Source organism: Odontesthes bonariensis, chromosome 1, assembly GCF_027942865.1.
Source record: "Odontesthes bonariensis isolate fOdoBon6 chromosome 1, fOdoBon6.hap1, whole genome shotgun sequence".
NCBI classification, from domain to species: Eukaryota; Metazoa; Chordata; class Actinopteri; order Atheriniformes; family Atherinopsidae; genus Odontesthes; species Odontesthes bonariensis.
Genome location: NC_134506.1, coordinates 38,043,772 through 38,062,424, shown reverse-complemented (window position 1 = coordinate 38,062,424; position 18,653 = coordinate 38,043,772). Strand labels below are relative to the sequence as shown.

At 38.9% G+C, this 18,653-nt stretch overlaps 1 protein-coding gene across 4 annotated transcripts in view; it reads right to left on the bottom strand.

Annotated features, from left to right (window-relative positions):
• Positions 1–9,955: 9,955 nt before the first annotated feature.
• The window catches only part of kcnq1.1 (potassium voltage-gated channel, KQT-like subfamily, member 1.1), a 51,645-nt gene continuing 42,947 nt past the window's right edge, over positions 9,956–18,653 (bottom strand). For 3 of the 4 annotated variants that reach the window (XM_075466517.1, XM_075466525.1, XM_075466531.1), the window contains 6 exons: positions 17,611–17,740; positions 13,958–14,033; positions 12,858–12,952; positions 12,654–12,700; positions 12,481–12,542; positions 9,956–11,731 (listed from right to left, as the gene is read on the bottom strand). In XM_075466517.1, coding sequence (XP_075322632.1) covers positions 11,465–11,731; positions 12,481–12,542; positions 12,654–12,700; positions 12,858–12,952; positions 13,958–14,033; positions 17,611–17,740 — 677 coding nt within the window. In that variant the 3' untranslated portion in view covers positions 9,956–11,464. The remainder of the gene's footprint in view (positions 11,732–12,480; positions 12,543–12,653; positions 12,701–12,857; positions 12,953–13,957; positions 14,034–17,610; positions 17,741–18,653) is intronic. The other variant, XM_075466539.1, reaches the window with a different exon arrangement.

The window sequence follows — 18,653 nt, the reverse complement described above, 5'->3', positions numbered from 1 at the left end:
CCACGCCTTTACTGTTAAAGTGGATAGCTTTATGCATACTTGTGACTTTTTAACACTTCCATAATCTCTTCTTTCAGAAAGTACATCAATCAAGTCCAATCATTTATTCAAGGTTTACTTTTAATTAGGTCTGGACAACAATTAAAATTTTTAATCTAATTAATCGCATGATTTCCCTGATTAATCATGACTAATCGCATTTGTACGAAAATCCAAAAAGGAATTCAAAAGTAGTGTATAGCTTTTAGCATTTAGTTTTATTTTAAATGTACTGCGAAATGAAAACGCCAGTGCAAACACACTTTTAACATCAGCATCTTTCTGTAGTTTTTATGTAGAAGCCTCGCTCCACTGTCTGTTTCCTTGAATGACTTGCTGCTATCAGTTGTGTGTTTTGCCTTTAAGTGATATTTTAGACTGGAACTACTACGCTGAGAAGACAATTCAACTTGTCAGTGTTTACAGATGACTTTGGTTCTGTCGACTCCGCCGTCTGGAAGAACTTTAAAATGAAAAGGGCCGAGTAAAAGTTCCGTACCGTTCTCCGGATCGGCAGATTACTTTGTTTTCCGGTTCCGCAGCAGACAGCAACAGACTTTTACAAAATAAAAGCCTGTGAGCAATAGACTTTTACAATCATAAAATAAATAATAAAACAGGGGTGGTCCGTGGCATAGTGGGTTGAGCAGGCGCCCCATGTACGAGAGGCTACAGTCTTCACAGCTGGCCCCGGTTCAAGTCCCACATCAGATGGCCCTTTGCTGCATGTCCTTCCCCCTCTCTCTGCCCCCTGCATTCTGTCTCTCTGAACTTTCCTATACATTAAGGGCAAAAAAGCCCCCCAAAATAATAAATAAATAAATAAAATAAAATAAAAAAAACTGCGTTAATGCGCAGTAAAATATTTATCGGAGTTAAATAATAAGTGAGTTAACGCAATAATAACGAGTTAATTCGCCCAGCCCTACTTTTAATTATTCACTGAAGAATAGCTTTGAGAATGTGTATAGATTCAGAAAATAGTCCACATTTTAAAAAGCATAGGCTATGTGGTACGAAAATGTAACTGCAATTTTTTACTTAAAATTGGCAAGAATACTTTGGTTTTTGTTGTCCTCAACTAGAAACTAAACTGCACAACTCCTTTTTGCGGTGCTTTGATGAAATTTTATTTTTATTTTTTTTGTAAACACAAGAGTAGGAAATGTTATTATTTCAGAAATGGATTTTTTTTCTCTTTTGCTTTTCCTAACAGGTCAAATATTTGTGGAGTCTTTCAGATGCTTTCTTCTATTTTTTCTTCAACTGATGGCCATTTCCTGGTAATTTTCCCAGAAATCTCATCTTTTTGGAACGTACAGAAAGTAGTCGTATGAACAGACACTCCAATTATAACTGTGACCTCTTTGTTACTTCTGAATATTAGGCTACCCTTCTTGTCTGAGTTGACTTTTGATCATTTACCCTTTCTTGGCAGGTTTGTTCTTGTATGATGTATTGTCTTTCCAAAACAGATTTAGTAGTGCTTCAAAGGGTCTTCAAAACTTTTGAAAAATTATTTTGTAACTCAAACGTTGTTGTGAGCGATCGGTTGATCCAAATGCAGATACCATGACTGAATAAGTTGACGTTGAAGAAATATTAACAGATTTAAAGGTAAGTATACATACAATGTGTTCAGAGGGAAGTGCAGCATCTTAGAAGCAGAGTAGCAGACATTCCAAGTTGTATCGCAACAAAATTGAAGAAAATGCCATGGGGAGTGAATTCTTTAGTAAGGAGCTGGATGTATCGTAACCTGCTTTTTAGTTGAGAAGGATTTGGCCTGCCATAGGCTAGTAGGACTATATATTTTATTTACATTGTTGTCTTGGTATTTTGACCCATTTAAAATGAATAGAAACTGCGCAACAACGGTGTTCTCTGTGAAACAAACCGCCATTGTTATGATAATTCTAATTTGACCTCTACTTGTTAGGATAGAATTTTTATCACCGGGGGCTTTTAAGGTCTGAATGGTCTTCATCCAACAATGAATGAATTTGGCCCCCTTACGCCTGTCCTCCAAGTCAGACAGCTGCGGCCAATCAGAAGGCTCTGCTCATTGTGTACTACCAAAACACCGTGAGCCCTCCAGCCTTTAAATGGACCTCCAGCACCGTGATGGCCAGAGCAGACCAGAAGGAGACAGCAACAGGAGGAGACTTTGCCTAAAATTACTTTTAGAGTTTTCCTTCCCATCAGAAAGAATCATTTGAAGGATGGACCTCATCAGACGCGGGGAGTCCGTTTGCAGGAGCCTCTTTGGGCCGGTGGATCACGAGCAGCTGCAACGGGATCTCAAGCTAAAGCTTTGGGAGATCGCCGAGCAGGACAGCCGTCGCTGGAACTTCAACTTCCTGTCTGAGACGCCGCTACCTGGCAGGTTCCAGTGGGAAGAGATGCCCGCAAACTGCACCGCGGCTTTCTATCTGGAGTCCGCGCAAACGAATCACGTAGCGAGTTCTCCAAAACCTGAGGATGCCGACAGAGTCTGCGAGGAAAGCTCAGTGACCGACCGGGAGAACTGCTCCAGCATCTCAAACAAACTCAAGTGTCCCGCTGAAGTGACGCCTGTCCGGAGGAAAAGATCGCTTTCCAAACTGGCAGCCAAACCCATAACTAACGCACGAATTACAGGTAAAAAAAAAAAAACACGTCTGGCAGATCCACGAGTTTGTTATTTCCTTCAGATATACACACAGTTATGACAAGATAATACCGTATGATTAAAAGTCTGTTTTTCATGTTTTTCTTGGCAGATTTTTTTGCAAAGAGGAGAAGGACAACAGAAGCCAAGAGCACACATACTCCATTCCACAACAGTTCAACTGAAAGAGCTCAGTGCAAGACAATACGATGAACACGCATCTGGAACTGGACTATTTATGTTTTTCCATGCACGTTTATAGGCATAATCTTATTTACTGCAGACACATTTTATTCTATTTTCAGTTTTTGGATTCAGTGCTCAAGATGAAGTTCAACGAATATTTTTGATTATTTATTTTATTTATATAGACCTTTATTTAAAGTCTGTTCCATTTCCTCACTTGTTGTTTTGCAGATATATTTACTGCTATATCAGGATGTTTTCGTTTATTTATTATTTAAAATGACTTCACTGGTGACTGACTGAATGAAATTTGGTGAGGCTTTATCTACACTGTTATTGAATTTATGCATCATCTCTTTCTGTATATAAAAAATCCGTATTTTATGTTGTTATCTTTAAATTATACGAAAACCTTGTAAGTGTGGTGCTGTTAGTGCAAATAAAAAAAGTAACTAAATAATCTGAGATGTTGCAGATGCTTCACATTTTGTGTTTACATTACATACATGACATTTTCTTCCAGGCAAATAGTTTTTGGTGCATAAAACAAAATGTATCCTGTAAAGCTTACAGACTCAACACAATAATCCATAGACTGGATTGAGTTGCTAATAAACTTAACATCCAACACATCAAACCATTTTAAATATGCAGAACATAATCACCCCCTCTTTGCATTCTTATATATACATTTGGAATACAATGTGACATAACCACAAGCTACACAGTTCCTCATTCAGTACTCCATACTCCAAGTAACCATCAAGTGATGATGATTATTTCATGAAAGAATGACTGAAGGATGTATCATAAAGTTCTGTTGTTACCAATTAGCAAGCTTATGTGATTAGTTCATAATTCAGAGATCATCAGTTAAGGAATATGATCCAAGCGAGGTTCAAAATCACAAGATAATTCTATTCTTCAGAAGAGTAACAAACACTTTATGTAAAAGCAACCATTTTACGATCAGTTTCACAGTTGCACCCCTTGTGTGAAGACGGCGGGCTTATGAGAAAGCATTACTACGTGTGTGCCACATATGAGTGGGTTAATAAGTGTCTCTCAGAAGCCCCAGAAAACTCAATTGGTGCTGAAAGTTTAGCGGCCGCAGAAGAAATTTGTTTTAGAGTAATTGCATTTTCTCAGATGCATTATGAGATATTTCATAATCACAGTATAAATAATGTGCTGTCAGGCTTAGAATGAAATCCATTAACATGAACTGTAACTTCCAAATTACCCATTAGAGAGGCCAGTTCAACACAAGTGTATTCAGTCCCACTGTGTTGGGGTCTCAGCTCTAAAGAATATGAAGAGGCCATCTGGCCAGAGAGCAGGACAATGGCAACAAAGCAGAGTGTGCCATCTATTTCACCTGCAAATGAGCCTTTGGAGCTTCTCAACCCCTCCCAGGACTTTTCTCTGCTTTTTCTCTTTTCCCCTTTGTTCCTTTTCATAGCCAAAATGATGACATGTGCCCAAAGCAATCACACTTATGCTTATTCTTACCCTGGCTCATGTTTCCTGTCGTCGTGCAGTGACCGTGTTCGTCAAGCGGAAAAGAAGAAACAAACATTCCAATTTCAACTGCTTCAGAGATAAATTTAGTGTGCAGTTTCTGTATTACAAACAGATGATTTAACCAATTTCTCCACTGGATTTATTTTTAGATGGATCACTAAAAAAAAACACAATGATCAAACTATCTCTTGGCTTGAGGATCTCCCACAGGTTCTGAATTTCCCCACCCAGCATTATAATTAGCACACCATGAAGATTTGCATGAGAAATTGTTCAGTACATCATCAGAAAATATAGCTGTCACCAACAACACTGCAGTGACAGTTTAAATTAGTTATACAGTGTTGTCATTGAAGGGAACCTCTTGTTTCTGTAGCCTCCTCTGATCAAATGTTTGTACAAATTAGACGAAAATAAATTGGAAAACTGCAGGAAGGACAGATATTTTTACATATCAAAATGGCTATGTTTTGCATAATTGATGATTTAGTTGATGATTTTCTGAAATGTAGTCTTTTTTGTTTTGTATTCTGATGTTTTTTCCCCCTCAGCCATCCATGTGTTTTATAAATATCGTAGTTTTACTTTTTGTATTTTCTGAAATGTTGTGGTGTGTGATCCATTGCTATGTTTTCTGCTTCAGTGATGTGTTTTCTGAATGTTGTTGTTTCTTTTTTTTTTTCTTGTTGTTTTATGTCCACTGTAAAATCTAATGTTAAAAACGATATCCTGACTAAGACTGGTGGCGGCTCATCAGTGATAGATCTGCATGACCTTATACACAACATAAACACAACAATGAATATGTAGAAAATTCACCAAAAATGAGAATATAGGAAAAAATCATCACATAAAGATGGTGCTAAGTTCATACATGTTTGCAAATGACTCCAATGCATGGGATGCTGTAGAAGAGGCACATGCAGCTTTCTCCAGATCCGTTTAAACCCTTTGTCTGTTTAAAACATTGCAGCCTCTGGTGTCGATAATCTATTTTTACTTTTGCAGTAGTAAGCAATCTAACTGAAATTGCATTCCAGGTTGACCCTTTATAATGTCCGAGTGTTTATAACCCATATCGCACTAATTACAGGGAGTAGAAAAACTTTAAAACTTGGCTCTCAGTGTAATGACACGCTCCTCACCCATGCCCTGGTCAGCACAAAGGCCAAACACCCTCAGCACACTTCAGGAGGGTGCAGCCCATTGTTGTGGACTCCAGAGGCAGATGGCCCCTTGTGTGAAGGAATGCTTGGACACCCCACGGATGGCCAGCGAGAGAAAGGTCACCATCTGCTGCCCAAGGGTCGCCTATGTAAAGAACAGACTATAAAACCTTTCTATCAGTCAGTGAAGACACGACATAACCACTCCCTCCCCGTAGTGTCATGAGAAATTTTGCTGCCAGTGCGAGTGCTGCATCATTTTTTGGAAACAGAAACCTGACTGGTTCCTCCAATATAAAGCATTAATTTGATTCAGACAAATGAAAAGCCCAATAATTTCTATTGTAAAAACAGAACTTTTCTGTCTTTCAAACAAATTAATGCAAAAGGGGAAATGGGAATATTCAGCTAATTTGCTTTAGTGAAATGACTCCCCTTAAGGCTCCAAACACTTGGTAATAATTACCACAATCCTTTATTGTTACAGAGGAGTATTTCCAAATGTTTACAAAATAAGTGAAAATAATTTTGAAACAGTGAAAACAGTGTCTCATTTAACTGAACCTTTTGCAGTTAACTTTTTAGAATATAAAGCTTCCTTCCTAAGATGAATCAATTCAATTATTTTCAAATAGAAACAGGATATTGAACCACAACTATGAGATTCCAAGACAGAGCCAGTGTCTTTGGGTGTAATGCTTGAATGTTAAATAATGAATCCTTTGAAGACTTTGTGCTGCCTCTAATGCAGGTAAAACATGTGAGAAAGATCTTTATAGGTCAACTATGATATTATTTATCACAAACATATAGCATATATAAAAAAAGATATCAAAAAGGCAATAAGAATCCAGCAAGTACTTCAGTTGTTGATTTATATATGTTAAAAGGAAAGCACACTTATTTTTATTTCTAAAATATATATTTTTTCTTATCTTATATATCTCAGAATTTCACATACCAGGATATAATACAAAAAAAAGCAATCTGTCCCTTATCAGGTCTTTAAATTAGGCAAATACAATCTCAGATGAACAACAGCATATGACATCTTACATTGTGTCATTATTTTATTTGACAAAAACTAAGCCAAAATGCATTTTACAAAGTCTATCATTCTACAGTGATATAGACTTTTCGCATGTGAAAAACATCCAAAACACTTATCAATCCTCCCAAGAGTGGACGTCCTAGCAAGTTCACCAAAGATCAGACCATACGGTGCTCAGAAAAACCTTAAGTAGCATGTTAAATATTGAAGTTCCTGACAGAACAATTAGAAAAGACTGAACAAGTAAGGATTGTTTTGAAGGGTTGCAAAGAGAAAGCCTTTTCTTTCTTAAAGGTGCCGTCGGCAACTTTTTTTTAGTCATATTAGCTTGAAATGTCATGGGATTCTGGAAGTAGAATATTAAATAGGCTGTTTAAGAAAAATCCCAAATTCTGTAGCTCCCTCTAAAGCCTGTAATCGTGCTTGCAAAAATCGAGCGCTCTCGGCTGTTTTTACCCAATCACGTTACCTACCTGTCAATCACAGCTTGTGCACACGCTGCTATCGAACCCCCAGCTTGTGTGCGCGCACACTGATGTGAACTCACGTGCACAACCTCGTCCACAGAGGGGGCGGGGTTTGGGGGGGCGATTTGGAGCTTGGTAGAGGTTGGGGGAGGGACCTGAAAGTTGTATCAGTTCGAATTTTCCAACTTTAGACTCGGAATTTTGAAAACCTTAAAGCTGCAGTCTGCAACTCTTTTTCAAGCATAATGCCTGGAACTGTCCGTGGATTCTGAAAGTAGTACATTAAATACCCCAATACAAAAAAAAATTAGTTCTCTAGGTCCCCTATATGTCCCGCTAGGTCCCTCCAAAGCCAGCAGGTTTGTTTACAAAATTGCAGACCGGACCGGTAAAAGGTAACCAATCAGGTTTACGAGCTGGGCTCTGCTGCCTGTCAATCACCGATTGTGCACGCGCGATACAAGGTAGGCTCGTCCCCACGCTTATTTATCTGGACTATTGAACATCATTACGGGCTAGTCTACTTACTGTGTCTTCCATGATCGCAAATGACAGGTGAGTTGATGAATGAGGAGTCGTGTAAGCGCATCTGGCGTGCACGTAGACGTGCACGAGTTCTCATGTGTTTTGATGGGGCGGGACAGGAAGTTGAATAACTTTTTATTTTTCGGTTAAAAAATAAGCATTTCTTGTATTTTGCGACTACGGAGGTCACCGTTTTCAACTTCAAGCGTTCTGATAGATCATGTAAACTCTTAAAATGCCAAAAATTAGGACTTTACGTATGACAACAACAAATCCTGCAGACTGCAGCTTTAAATAAACATGGCAGCACGGCTTTAGTTTGCAAAGTTGCATGTGAACGACCCACAAGAATTCTAGAACTATGTCCTTTGGACAAACTAGACCAAAGTGAAGATGTTTGGTCCTTGCTGTCAGGCAAGGTGGTGGAGGGCTGATTATTTGGTTTTGAATCTGGATACTTTACCTTGCAGTCATGGAGTCGAGCATAAACTCCTCTGTATAACAAAGTATTCTAGAGTCAAATAAGAGACCATCTGTCTGACACTTAAAGCTTGGCTAAAATTGGATCATGCAAAAATGAAAAGAATCAATGGTCCAGCAAAGTCCAGACCTCACGCTGACTGAAACACTGTGGTGGGACTTTAAAAGAGCAGAACATAAATAATGCTGCAAACCTCAGTGAACTGAAGCAGCATTGTAAGGAAGAGTGAGCTAAAAGTCCTTCACAATGATATGAGAGACTGATAACATCATGCAGAAAAAGATTACCTCAAGGAATTTATGCTTTAGATGTTTAAAAAACTACTGAATCAGGGGTATACTTAGTTTTTCCCACACTGCTTCTGTATTTTGGATTATTTTTTAGTAAGTAGTTATCAGAGTGTAATATACCATGTTTTAGTTTTCATCTGAGGATTTACTTACCTAATTCTAAGACCTGGTAAAGACCAAATGATTTTTTATCATGATTTTTACTTGGATTTTCATTGCGATCTTAAAATTGAAAGATGGTGTACTTTCATTTTAACACGACTGTACATGTATTTAAAACGCTCTGCTATTTGATGTAAATATCACGGATGCCCCATCTATTATAATCACAGAAAATTAAAAAGACATACTTACAATAAGCAAAACAAATTAAAAACAGTCAAAGATATTAAAATGGAAAGGCCCCCTCATCAAGATGAAAACACTTCAAATTACTGTAATATTTCAATGGCAAATGCTCTAACCATAATCTCCGTTTGCCCGGTTTACTAGGTAGCAGATGAAGTGATGTTGAAATGAACAAAAGTTAAAGATTAAACCCTCTTTACATTTGTGTTTTGTACAATTCCAGAGTGGAAAATAGGAACGAGGTTCCATGCTAAAGGTTTGCTATCCTGAGACTCTACCAAGGTCTCCGTTGCCAAATAACTTATTAGGACCAAAGTTTAATATAGACCAAAGACCAAGTGATGCAAATTTCAAAGTTTTACACATACTCTCACTCTTTAAACCTCTCCCAATTAATTCGTAGCTGCTATGCACTCTAAAGGGCGGTTTATGGTCGGAAACCAGGTCGTCTGCGTGTGTGTCGCAGTTAACGCAGACATGTCCCCCCCCCTTACGCAGACACTCTGGTGCACCTCCCCAAAAGGGCCGTGTATAATCTCACAGCAATGTGTCGCAGTGAGCTTGTCGCAGACATGACGCAGTTATTTTTGATTTATGCCCAATTTGAAGCGCGGTCTGTGCTATGTTAATTCCACGCCACAACGCAAGAGGGACAATCACGAACAAGCTAGGATTGTGGGTGTGGTGGGTGGCGTGTTTCTCTTCCGGTTACGGAGGTCATTCAACAACAATGGCGACTGGACGAATGCGCACATTGATTGACATGCAGCTGATCGATCTAGAAATAGAAGAAATATTGCTACTTCTGGAGCAGGCAGAGAGGCGAAAGAATCGTCACGGTTAGCGTCACCATTAGCCGGTTAGCAAACCGGAAATACGCATAGTGTAGAGCGGATGTAGAGTTGACCAATCAGAGGCCTCCTTTCTCTCCTCCCTGCGACGATATCGGCACTGTCTGCGGTGAGTTACAATTTTGGGGAGGTGCACCAGAGTGTCTGCGTAAGGGGGGGAGGGGCATGTCTGCGTTAACTGCGACACACATGCAGACGACCTGGTTTCCGACCATAAACCGCCCTAAAGTTGTAACTCACCGCAGACAGTGCCGCAGATATCGTCGCAGGGAGGAGAGAAAGGAGGCCTCTGATTGGTCAACTCTACATTCGCTCTACACTATGCGTATTTCCGGTTTGCTAACCGGCTAATGGTGACGCTAACCGTGCTAACCGTGACGATTCTTTCGCCTCTCTGCCAGCTCCAGTAGTAGCAATATTTCTTCTATTTCTAGATCGATCAGCTGCATCTCAATCAAAGTGCGCATTCGTCCAGTCGCCATTGTTGTTGAATGACCTCCGTAACCGGAAGAGAAACACGCCACCCACCACACCCACAATCCTAGCTTGTTCGTGATTGTCCCTCTTGCGTTGTGGCGTGGAATTAACATAGCGCAGACCGCGCTTCAAATTGGGCATAAATCAAAAATAACTGCGTCATGTCTGCGACAAGCCCCCCGCTTTTGATGGTCACAAAAGCGGGGGGGCATGTAAAGATAGTAAAGTCATTTCAGGTAGCTGTAACAGGAATAGTCGTGGTTAAGCTGGCCAAGAACACTTTCAGAGAAAACTGCTGGTAGCAAGCGTCTCCCAGCAGAGTCATCTCCCTGTAGGAGTCATCAAAAGTATGCAATCAATATGGAAATTTCTAGAACTTTTTAAATACAATGAGAAAAGGTATGTTTGTTGAAAAAAGGCTCAACAATTTGATGAAAGGAAACTCCCCCAATCTGTTAAACACAAAGGGGATCGATCATGCTTTGAGCTTGTCGTAGCCAGTGGCATGTGAAACGCATGCATTGGTAGAGGGAAGCATAAATCCAATCAAATACCAGCAAAAAATCCCATTGTGTTAAAAAGATTAAGCGAGGGCAGCTTTTATAACAGGATATTGATCCTAAAAGAACCTAACAGAGGCGCTAGCTGAAGGTTTTAATGTGTTGCTAACAGTCCCCCAACCTTAACAACTCTGAACACTGTGGGCAGACTTCAGAGGAGCAGTACATTCAAGATGGCAAATAATTTCACAGAAGTAGGAGCCCTTTTCAGGATACACAGGGTATGGGAGAGAATCCCAAAACATGAACTGAAAGATTCTTAGCCGACTACAAAAAAGGGTTTACAAGCTGTGATACTTGCCAAAGGGGATATTAATGAGTACTGACCATGCAAACTTTTGCTTTGGGCGCTTCTGCTTTTATGTTATTTTGAAACCGTTAAAAATGGAAATAAAACAATAATCCTGCTTAAGGTGTTAAATAAATATGTCAACTTTGGCTTCATGCCTTTGGGAAATGAGTGAACCCTTTACACTTTGAATTATTCACAGTAACAGACTTTTTTTTTTTTTTTTTTACCAGATTATACCCAAACTCTTGCATGACACTGTAAACAGAATCATGGCACAGCATGCAGTTGAAGAGCCTTTGGCATCAACCTAAATAAATTTCAAGTATAACACCTAAAAACCTCACCTAAAAATCTCACAAGAATATAAATTCTAAGGCATTTTGCAACCGTTTCTTTCTCATACATTGTACATTCAATATATGCTCTGACGAGGTACTCCACCTAAAAGTTATGATGCCAACATCCAGCAAAGAAGCTTAAGCTAGATGAGTTAAACATAGATGAGTATATTCTAGGACATTACACAGAACCAAACTAGACATTGAGGCTGTTTGGTTTCAGCAGCTCTCGTCCTTACTGGCAGCAGAGCTCAGGGGATGGCTAGGGCAGGGCATGGTGCTGGCGTTGTTTGAAGAGAACGACGAAGGGGATGAAGACAGCTGGTCATAACTTGGCAGGCTGTCCTGGCTGTGGAGGACATTAAATGTCCGTCGGGGGCGCGGCCTCAGCTTGCCCCCACCTTCGCCATCACCAACATCCCTCTGGTCCAGCAGAAAGGTGAGGGACTCTGCGATACAGTTCAGAGTCTGGTCCATGTGGGTTATCTATGAATATTGCATCAGATAATGAATACTTAAAGAGTACAGAAAACGATTCACCATTTACGGTGCTTATAATTAAAGTATTTCCATGTTTACCACAGATGGGTGTTACAGTTACTGTCTATTGTTATTCAACTAGAATGATATTTTATGAACCTTGTGAGTTGAATTTTACGAGTCAAAAAAGGAAACAGAGCACTTAGAACAAACATTACAAGCAGTACCTTAACGGCTCTTGTATTTCCGAAAAATCCAAATCTAAATCACAAAAAGTTATTTCTCTATGAGATATGAATTGTTTTTAATCCTTTTATCATTGCACATCTGTGGAAGCACTTGGTGAGGGTATTACAGGTGGCCCGTTTGATTTGATGCATCTTTAGACGAAAATGAAAAGAAAAAGGATTTGTCCTGCAGAAGTAGCATCAAATATTTAAAGATTTTATTTGAATCAAAAACAACAGGGCCACATGTGTAATCAGATATTTCCTATTTCATTACAGCAAATGAGGAAAGCTGAACATTTGTTGCTTTTTCCAAATCTAATCTCAAATGCATTTAATTTTAATAAGTTAACTGTATTGTCGACAGTTTATGAGCTGCACGTGTAAAAAAAACAGTAGAAGACAAACAAGACATGATTTCAGTATCTAACTTTTCCTCTTTTAAAAAAAACACTGCAAGCAATCTGGAAAGACTTAAAGGCAAGCAGGAATTACGCTAGTTTCCTTCTGATGGTGCACAAATCCCACCTTGTCCTCCATTCTGTTGAGTCTGGACCCGATAGAGTTGTTGCCTTTGTCTCTAGCTCTGTCTTCGAGTGTAGATATTAGTCAAGTAAATGACATAACAGGAGGATTAGATCTGCAGTTCGTTTCATATTTGCTGTCATGTACTTTGTGACAAACGTGTAGTGATTCATTACCTGAACCGGTCTGGAACAAAGTCATCTTCCCTAAAGACTGGTCGAGTCTGAGAGAAACAATGGGAAGCTGAAGTCAGGAGATTATTTACACAGACCTTCTGTTTTTTTTGTGTGTGTTTTTGCTGGTCTTACATGGAAGAACAAACACGGACAATATGCATCACTGTGGGATGTAATTCATATGAGGCTTATCTGACCGCACACCTTCTTTGAAGCTCCTTGATTCGCACCATGAGGTTAAGGTGACCCTGGGAGTATTGCTCGATCACATCTCGCACATCATATGGCTTACGGGCTTGCTGCAACAGAAAATAAAATGAAAAATGTATTTCTTTACAGTCGTCTTGTTCACCGTGAAGCCTTTGTATTTCTGGATTTTATGTCAGATTTGTTTTTGTGCGGGAAGATAATTATTTAAAGCAATAACAAAGGTGTTGTTTGGTGCTGGTTGTTGTTTGTCACTCCCTAATGTCTGCTGCTGAACATGGTGTACATCTGCTGTAGTGAGACTTACGACCCACACACAGCACTCTGTTTACATCACTTTTATTTTAGCTGATCACTGTGGAGAAAACCCTGTTAGGGTCAGTTAATACTTGAATTCTCGTTGTTGTATACAAATCCTCGTGGTCATAACAAATTACGGCGAAATGCTAGTGGGTGTGCACAGCCGGTGTTACACAGACCCCACCAGATACTCAAACAACTGTACACACCTAAAGCGTAACACCCCTGTAAGCAGTTTTAAGTGAACTGTTGCAACACTGAGCTGCAGGAGAAAATTATTAACAATGAACAATCCAGTCATGTGAAAAAGAAAGCACAGCCTCTTCCAGCTCTGAGCAGTGCCTTATGTTGCACTTCATCCAGCTTTTATCCAGCTTTGCATTAAAGATGCCTCAGGTTTGTCATAGAAGACCGACATTAGGTTTGTATGTACACAGACTTGAAGCTTTAGTTTTTTTTTTCAGTTTTTTGCTGCTCATGTTGTGATTGATTTCCATTCATTGAATGATTGTTATTCAAAATGTTGTTGTTTCACATTTTTAACAACTTGAACTTGTCATAGCTCTTTTCATTTTTTTTTTCTTAAGACAAAAAAAAGCGCCTATTGCCATACTTTGTTTAATCTACTTATTCTCAAGACCATGTTCCCTTGAGGCTGCCACTCCTCAAACTCTGCTCTCATGATTGTGATTAACACAAATTAATCTCAGGTTTGATTGGCCCACAGACATACATGCAAACATTATTTATCTATTTACATTTTTCGTGTGTCGTGAGAAAATGTCATTTGCAATCACCTGAAAATTCCTCTTGGCCACAAAGTAACGCATTCTCTGGATCACACGAATGGCTTTTCGGTGTGACTCCGTCAGTCTGTAAAAAAAAGAGACTCATATCGTTTACGTGTTAGTTAAAAAATTTGCAGGAATTTATGTATCTTTCCTTAAAAAAAGTAAATGCGTCAGACAAAAAGCAGACGACACCACCGTAAATAACATTTCAATCACTGTTAATCCTAAAGAAGTTCAGCGGTCTGTTAAAGCACTGAGGATTACCATGACCTGGATGACTGAAAACCTACACAGGCATAAAATCAAAGCTGTTTCTTCAAAATCTGGCCTTAATTTTCTTCATTGACATAGGAAAATATTAAGCACGTCATTCATCCATGATTACTGCTCAGTCTCAAAGTCTCCCCTATGACTTGCCTTCCATGAGTGTTGCCAAGGTGATGAACAGCAAGAACAAAGGCAGGTGATTTCTGGGGTCCGTGAAAAAACGGTAAAAAGCCCGGGGTGATTGTGAAGCAGTTAGCCTCCATTATTAGGCTGTGAGAATTGCTGAATAGCTGTTACTTATCAGGGTTCATTACTCTGAAAAAGCCGTGAATGAGAATGCCAGGTGGGAGAGCAGTGAGCCCTTTGTGAGCCACGTTTGCTGATATCCTGTGGAAAAAGGCCTGCATGAGTCTCATTGTGGACCTGACAATCAGCAATGGGCTGATTTTAAAATGACGCTATTGTAACATTTTGTCAAATTAACACAATGAAATGTCAATAATGTGCTATGTGTGTTATCATAAGAAATCCATTTTCCATTATAAAAGGAATACGGTTTCGTGATATAACCAGAGACAAAGCAGTGAAGCAAATCTATTTTAATTCAACTATCAGACTTTTTTATAGTGAATATATTCTTTTGCCATTAATCAACATTGTGATTTGAACCTTTTATATAGCTTTAAGGATATCATCCTTGAAGCATAATTCAACTTTTTGTCAAATAAAACCTTGGTAAGTTTGCATTGAAGATATTCTGCCTTGTATTAGACTGGAGTTGGATGGTTTGATGATCATAAAACAAAAAGAAAGAAACCTTGAGCTACATAGTCAGGCTCCATCAAGAGCCTAAACTTCCCTTTTTCTAATGTATTCAGTTAACACATTTTCTTTCACATTTTCTTTTTTAAAAATATTTTGGAAGACATTGCTGAGGTAAATTTATCATTTGAATCTTTACAAGTTAATGGGCAACCTCAATAACTAATTTCAGTTTAAGCAGTTAAAACTTTGATTGAATTCTTAGCTATATAAACTGTAATACTGGCCTTTCTATTTACTCCATATGAAACCGGGAAAAGTATATTTCCCAAATTGCTGCTCTCATCCTTTGAAGATTTTCTTTCTTTCTTTTTTTTTGTCAAACCCAAATTGAGATCCTTCTAATGGTGTTATCCTCTAGTAACATGAGTTGTAATCTTTACTGATGGCGCCCACCTTTCTCTGCGTAGAATACAAATTGCATAGGAAATTATGTACGCATATACAGGGCATGCTGCAGAGGATAGAAGCTTTTGATCATGAGATCATTATTAGTGTAACAGACAACATCTTTCATCTTTTTAAACATGACAGTGAGACAAGCTGAATTGAGTTATTTAGGATGAAGCTGTTGGAAGAGATTACAATTTGAAGGATTATAACTTTAGCAAGATCAGAAGCAATTTCTTTAGACCAAAGGAATACTTGAAAGTGTTAAAAGATAATGTGCTGCATTTGTCTTATCAGAACATGATGTTTCATAATGATGTTTTACTTTTTTTATATACTTTTTTCTGTAGGACAATGAAGCCATTCTACTACTACTCAGCTTTATCTTGTGAGGAAGCTGGATTCCGGTGAGATCACAATCACAAGATAACCTAACCTGCCAAGCTGCAAGCAATGTGTTTTCTGGCCAAAACACCTTTGCCTAGTGTCTTATGAGATTTAGGTGTGATGATGAATGAAGCTGGCTTCTATTCACTGACTTCACTGATCTGCTTGGTTAAGGACAGATGCTTCTGAGATGGTTCATTGTGACAAATCAACTCCAGAAGAGCCCCATCTCTCCCACCTTGTCACATAGTGAGCCTTTATGCAGGATGTGAAAGGATATAATTCATGTCTAATTATGATCTTTTCCAAAATCAATCAATCATGTCTGTTTAAAGGTCCCTATACGTTTCACATGGAGCAAAACATGTAACCCTAAGCAAGTCGTTTCGTTGCCCAAACAGTGATTAAGAAGTTAAGTGTCACAAGGGACTGAGACGGAATCAATTGTGTCCAAGGTCATACAATTGGGTCTCGGGGTTAAAGATCCCTTAAATTATACTACCTCACTAACCATGAAAGGCAAGTTCACAAAGGTCACACTTGAACTGGAATTACATCATGAGAAAGTCTGACATCATCCTTAATGTTTTATATAACTTAACATCTCCCTTCCCACACACAAGATTGCATTAATGATTACCATGGGGGCTAGCACTTTTCTTTTTATCATAATACTCTCTGAATAAGGAGGTTGGCCTTCTCAGTATAATTATCAAATTGTTGCAGCCAGACTGAAGTTTCCTTCCTCTTGTTTCATTGTATTCAATAACAGTATAAACCCTGTCACTATCCAAGAAACATTTAGTTTGGCTTGTTTCCCCCACTGTGAATAAATGTAACAGCTTTTTACGGCATTTTTTCTTTTTTAACTACCTTGTGCTAATGATCAAAACACTTCCATTAGTTTTAATGTGAACCTGAATCCTTTAACTCTCACCTACTTAACTAACTAAACTGCTAACCTTTCCTAACTCTTTTCTTTTAGGCCTTGTCTGACGTTGTAATCAAAGTGTGATTTTTGTTCGTTTAAGACAAACATGTCGAACTTTGTTGAACAGCTGAATCATTTTCGGTTTTTCAAAACATACTGAACTGCAGTGTCAAAAACAATGCGGCTGTGAAAACATGACCTCTCTCTGATCAAGACTTCAGAGACAATGACTGAACTGATCTTTTTCTTCCCCACGCTTACAGACAATGTGAACACTTAGGAATTTAATCTGACATTGAACTTGAAAGCAAAGACAACCAAGTGTAAAGAAAACGGTTTTTCAAAGATCTTTTAACACTGTGTTCTGTCATCGTGGATTACGCACACAGTAGTGTCTCTTAATGGCTCAGTGTAGCATGGAATTTGATGCTGCATTGCTCCATGAGACCAGCTGGTGACATAGTTTGGAGTCAGCACAGCACAGAGTTGTCTTTGCCAACAACACTGCTGCATTAAGTTCTCACTCTGCATCATTACAACGATGTTTAGAAAGCAAGTCCCACGGGTCAGAACTGTCGCTCCGTTTGTTTCACTTACTGTGCTCTTGCCTTACGCTGCAGTTACTTAACACTCATTTCCTCCTATCAGTCTCAGTCTCTAGCAGTGTAAGTGCCTCAGCAAGCACAAGTGATTCTCCCTGATGGACAATCACGAGCCCTCTAGGTTTGGCATATTCCAAAGGTTAATTACAAATAGCAAAAAAATACATGCAGACCCTCTCATGGTTGCTCATTAAAATTCATTAATAAATAAACACAGCAGCTAATACAACAGCGTCACGATGCAATGTTGGTTAACTCACTGTGATACTGAGCTGACAGGAGTCAGTTCACTCTCTCGCTCTGATTCCCGCTCCAAGTCTTCTGCAAAGCTGCAGTTCCTCTCAAGGGAGGTGGGAGATTGGACGTCCAAAGGGCCTGGGCCTCTTCTCACTGCACGTTCACACACAAATACCCACAGACACACTCGTTTAACTTCAATTAACGACAAAGTGGTATGTTCTGTCGTAGCTTTATTCAAGCATTTTCAAGCACTCCTGAGAGACTTTAGCTCGTATCTTGAAAAAAGCAAAAGTCAAACAAACAGAAAATCCCAAATGATTTGGGGAATGCCTGTTCATTGGAGAAAGATTTTTACCATGTGACCCTTCCAGTAGTGCACATAGATCTGCTTTGCATTACTCCAGAGCTGCCTTTTTTTTTTTTGATGGGAAAAAAGACAAGAGTTTAAAGCCAAAGCCGTCTGGCAAAAACAGACTTGACTTGAAATCTGTAAAATCCGTTTAAATCCTCTACTTTTAACTTGGATAAACGAGTGGCACGTGTGCCTCTTAAATGTTACAACCTGGTCACAATTTCAATTCTAAATGCCTTCTGAATGTTAATTTTACACATATTACATTTTAGCAATCTTTGAGTCTTTTATTTTTTTAACTAAAGTAAAATAAATAATAGTGAAATATCATGATTACCCAGTCTCATCAGAAAACGTGTCATCTGTTCTTTTTTTCCACATATCCAATAAGTAGTACTGGAGTGTCATGAAACATGGTTGTAAAATGTGAGATAGTAATTCAGATAATTTCCTGCTGTTAGGTTCTGTATGGCCCAATTAAAATTTTCTGGCATAGGCTGTTCTGTTTGTTTTATGTCTAATATTTTCCAGTATTTGATTACATTGTGAAGCAGCGTAATTCTTGTGAGATTTGTGAGATCATAATCATGAGAGAATCTATCTTGCATATCTGAAGGCTATGTGTTTGTAGTCAGCTAATATAGCTGCACACTCATCAGCTTTCTATGCTGGCAGGTTTTAGGTTTGGCGACAGTCAACAATCGCAGATTC